This window comes from Phascolarctos cinereus, unplaced genomic scaffold (genome assembly GCF_003287225.1).
Source record: "Phascolarctos cinereus isolate Bilbo 61053 unplaced genomic scaffold, phaCin_HiC Scaffold_726;HRSCAF=1367, whole genome shotgun sequence".
Lineage (NCBI taxonomy): Eukaryota > Metazoa > Chordata > Mammalia > Diprotodontia > Phascolarctidae > Phascolarctos > Phascolarctos cinereus.
The window spans coordinates 226,807,573-226,812,572 of NW_027556098.1; the positions used below are offsets into that span (position 1 = coordinate 226,807,573).

Sequence of the window (5,000 nt, forward strand, 5' to 3'; positions counted from 1 at the left end):
GCTAATGTCCTCTGAACAGCAAAGGAAATTCAGCAGCCAGTCCAGCAGAGCTTTGACACCCCCGTCATACAGTACTGCTAAAAATTCCTTGGGATCCAGAACCAGTGAATCCTTTGGGAAGTACACCTCCCCAGTAATGAATGAGCATGGGGACGAGCACAGGCAGCTCCTCCCTCACCCAATGCAAGGCCCAGGACTCCGTGCAGCTACCTCATCCAACCACTCTGTGGACGAGCAACTGAAGAATACTGACACACACCTCATTGACCTTGTAACCAATGAGATTATCAACCAAGGACCTCCAGTGGACTGGAATGACATCGCTGGCCTCGACCTGGTAAAGGCTGTCATTAAAGAGGAGGTTTTATGGCCTGTGTTGAGGTCAGATGCTTTCAATGGACTGACTGCCCTACCTCGGAGCATCCTTTTATTTGGGCCTCGGGGAACAGGCAAAACATTATTAGGTAGATGCATAGCTAGTCAGCTGGGGGCTACGTTTTTCAAAATTGCTGGTTCCAGTCTAGTCACCAAGTGGTTAGGGGAAGGAGAGAAAATCGTCCATTCCTCCTTCCTCGTGGCCAGGTGTCGCCAGCCCTCGGTGATTTTTGTTAGTGACATTGACATGCTTCTCTCTTCTCAAGTGAGTGAAGAGCACAGTCCGGTCAATAGGATGAGAACCGAGTTCCTTATGCAGCTGGACACTGTACTAACTTCTGCTGAGGACCAAATAGTAGTAATTTGTGCCACCAGTAAACCAGAAGAAATAGATGAATCCCTTCGGAGGTACTTCATAAAACGACTTTTAATCCCACTTCCTGACAGCACAGGGAGGCACCAGATAATAGGACAACTGCTCTCACAGCACAATTACTGTCTCAATGACAAGGAGTTTGCACTGCTTGTCCAGCGCACAGAAGGCTTCTCTGGACTAGATGTGGCTCATTTGTGTCAGGAAGCAGCAGTGGGCCCACTCCATGCCATGCCAGCGACAGACCTTTCAGCCATTATGCCCAGCCAATTGAGGCCCGTTACATATCAAGACTTTGAAAATGCTTTCTGCAAGATTCAGCCTAGCATATCTCAAAAAGAGCTTGATACATATGTTGAATGGAACAAAATGTTCGGTTGCAGTCAGTGATAATTTTTCTTTTTCTTTTTCTTTCTTTTTTTTTTTTAATGTAATGAATGTTGGCACACACACACACAAAACCTGCTACATAGGGTAGAGAAGCCCTTTTCAGTAGTGTTCAAATTGCAAAGGGTACTGGGGGAGATGACAATGATGTTGCATCTTTAGAGTCAGGGTAGACTTGGAGGAAAAGTGCATCAAACAAGAGCTGCTGATCTGAAAAGCCCCAGGTGACAGGAAGCGTGTGCTGATGCTCAGTTCTGTTCAAGCCAGACACCACTCGCCAAGGAGCAAGGTGCAAGTGGGTTGATTTCAGAAGGACATGAACCCCGTGTGTTGATTCCATTCTGCTGTTCTTGAGATTTAGTTGCTGTCAAGTGCCTGGAGTGGTGCTTTTTTTTTTTGTTTGTTTGCCTCACAATTACATTGGTGGCATGTGCTAATATAAAGAGCTTTAACTTCAAACATTATTGGACTAAAGAGATGAACGGTTGTGTTGCGACAGAGAACCAGATTTTTGCCATTCTAAGAGCAACAGTATTCCTCAATCCTGTCTGTTCTGCAGTATTAAGCTAAGAACAGGTAAAACAGGGTAACGGTAATCTGGACCTTAATTTCTGCAGTTCATTTCTTTTAATGTTCTGTCTGCAAAAACTCAGGAAAGTGATTGTGATTTGTACAGTACCTCAAAGGAATGTGTTGAAAGCACTATGTACTGCTGAGAGTTATAGGCTAGGCTTCAATGTTACTTTATATTAAATATGTATGTTTACCTCAACAATTGGAAAATGGAAAGGAAAATTATTTTGAATGTATCCAGGAAAATACTGAAGTGTGATATGACTGAATCTTTGCAGTTTAAAGTAGAAAATAGAAGGGTTTCTTCAAAAAAAAAAATTGGTTCTTTTACCAATCTGGGAATCAAACCAGAGCAGAATAATTCTCTTTATGTCAGTAAACTATAAGAGTTCTTAGTACATTGCTCCTTGATAATTAAGTGATATGGTTCTTAAAAGATAACACTGGTGAAGGAAAGCCACTTACTCCGTTTATGTTAGCATCTGGAAACAATCAACCACTAGATCTGTTAGGACTTTAAAAGGCATATTACCTAAAAACTATGACTGCCTTTTACTGCATAAGTGGTGGTTGTGGTAGTTTTGAAGTAATTTGTTAAAACTGTTGGGATTGGCGACATTCTAGCTCACGGATACAGCTTATGGGGTTGCAGTGCTGCTTATAGAATGCAGTCAATAGTGGCCAAAAACAGAAACACCTCCCCAACAACCCCCCACAAACAAATGCAGACAAAATGACCCCATACAGACCCTCAAAGTTATGGGGATTTATCCCACACACATACTTTGGCTCCATTTTCGGTCAATATATTTTCATTATGCTTTTGAAATCTCTCCTGGGCTGGAGTGTTCCTGCCATTATTTCTACCTCAGTTTTGTTACATTTCTCTTTGAAGATAAATAGAAAATTATACCTGGATGTGTGCACACGTGCAAATACACATATAGCTTGCCAAACAAATTAATTTCTATTTCCTGCTGCGCTTCTTTCCCTATAAGCCAAGTTTCTGGAAAGATCCATTTGCGCTTCTCAGCCCATCTCAATCACACTCTCTGCGGGAGTCTTTCCTCATGGAAAGACCAGCTGGCACATGTGGCATTTTGCTCGGTTCCCTACTCCTTCCCTCTAGCCCACAATGGCATTCTCTATATGCAGCAGCAGCTGCTTATTGACTGCTGACTGATGTTGGGCAATGCCTCTGAACAGGAGCAGTGTAGGCTCTAACTTTTCCAAACCCACTGCCACTACATGAGCAGAAAAGCTTGGCTTTTTGAATGTAATTTGGGGGGTTGTTTTAAAGAGACAGTAACAAAACTGTTGCAAAGCACTGGCATTTGATGTTTTTATTAAGTAATGTACCTTCAAAAATAAATAAATAAATGCACTAAAAATCCCCAAGAAGATAAATATCTGTTACTAGATTTTTTTTTTGTCATTTCAAAATTTATGTAAAGATCTCATTTGGAGTGTTAAATTCTCTGAAACATTTAACATTTAGAAAGCTAATGAGGGATTTCATGAGATTTCTGGAATTTTATGATGCTTGATCATTGCTTTCCTTTTTCTTTTCTCATATTACTAAAAATAGAGCAAATGAACCAAAATTTAATTTACTATGACATTTTGTCAATTAAAACTGTGTTTAGACATGAAAATTCCATATTGAAAACAGTGCCTTTCATTAAGGGTAGAGAAAATACCATTTAAATAGATCATCTGCTTTTCTGCAAGTGACTCAACTATACAATCGTGTTCTGGCTCCACACTGCGCTTCCCTCAAAGGAGGGAAATTCCAACATCCCCATTAGCTTGTAGGTTCATATTGATCTCACTGACAAGTTTACTATTGCAGAGTGCTGACCTATTTTCTGTCTTTTAGACATTGCGTTTCATTTCTGTCATCACGCTGTGCTCACTTGAAAGGTTCTGCCAAGTTTTGACAAACCTCCTCTGATTTAAACCACTTTGGAAAAATCTGTAATACTGACCCCTTCTGTGACTAGTAAGAGTTAATGCCAAATATGGGACTGAACTATGGTATTTTTTGCTTTTGTTCAAAAACTGAAATGAAGTTATGGGCAGGCATTTAGGCTTCTAGCTTTGAATTTCTCCCTTAGAAATCTGAATCTGAGACCTTATTGGTCAAAATCTATCTCTTTCAGCAAAAGCTGAAATAATTTGTAAGTTCCAGCTAGCCTCAGAATTCCAGGGTTTGAATTCTTAGGAAATTCTAGACGCTGTAGAAATTATTATCTTGGGGAAGGGGGTGTGTATATGAAACAGCTGACCTGTGAGCTGTCTTCTAAAATTCTCATTCTTGATGCTATCCATAGATGGACTTCATAGTTTTCTGCCCATCCCTTCTGGAAGTAGGTACAGTACCTCTACAGAAGTGATTAGCAACAATCAGTGGTAGTCAAATCACAATATTCAGACTGCACAGAGTTGGGTTCCTTTTTGGCTGCTACAGACTTGAAGAAGGCCACTAATGAATGTAAGGTAATGAGCCAGTCCATGTAACAACTTTGCCTATGCTGAATGGCCAAGTGATTGAGCCAGTCTGATTATCTGATTAATAGCCCCTAATAATGCTCTTCTTCACAAATACAATAACAGTTCCAACAATCAAACACACACACACACACACACACACACACACACACACACAACCAAAAAGGAAGTGGAAGATCGTTGGTTCAGAAGATCCCAAAGGACCAATAAAGATTCAAGAGGTAGTTGATAATGACCTTATATGTGACATAGATGAAAACACTCCACACTTTTAGCATACTTCTCTCCAAAATATTTAGAACCTTAGTGACAATATTGAAAACTTTGCTGACTGAGCTGATCAATGGGATGTGAAGGCAGTTTACTTTAAGGCTATTTACTTTCACACAGAATGTTTATCTATTAGTCAGTTTGTATTCCACTCAAATGCAGATAGACGGGTATAATGTTTTCTTGTGCGTTTCAAACCCATCAAGGAGAAAATAAACCATTCTGCTAAAATACATAGGCCAAACACCATCTGGGCAAGTGATAGCAGCTATCCAGAGGCTATGCTATGTGAAACAGTATAAGGTCATTTTACATGGGTTTGCATAGTACTTGCCTATGCAGTTTTCAAAATAGGATCATCCATTCTCAAAAAACCAAATTAATTCTTGTGATAGGATTTTGTAAATTTATATATATAATATACATATACATGTATATTATATATGTATGTATGTATATATGTTTTTAGGGCCCAGTTTGGGGGAAGCATTAGCAATTCCATTCTTTGAAA

General features: G+C 39.9%; 1 protein-coding gene across 2 annotated transcripts in view; it reads left to right on the forward strand.

Annotated features, from left to right (window-relative positions):
* FIGN (fidgetin, microtubule severing factor) overlaps nucleotides 1-5,000 on the forward strand; it is a 177,602-nt gene that overhangs the window by 169,457 nt on the left and 3,145 nt on the right. For both annotated transcript variants that reach the window (XM_078146995.1, XM_020976924.2), the window contains exon 3: nucleotides 1-5,000. This exon is cut by the window's left edge; it is cut by the window's right edge and continues 3,145 nt beyond it. In XM_078146995.1, coding sequence (XP_078003121.1) covers nucleotides 1-1,138 — 1,138 coding nt within the window. In that variant the 3' untranslated portion in view covers nucleotides 1,139-5,000.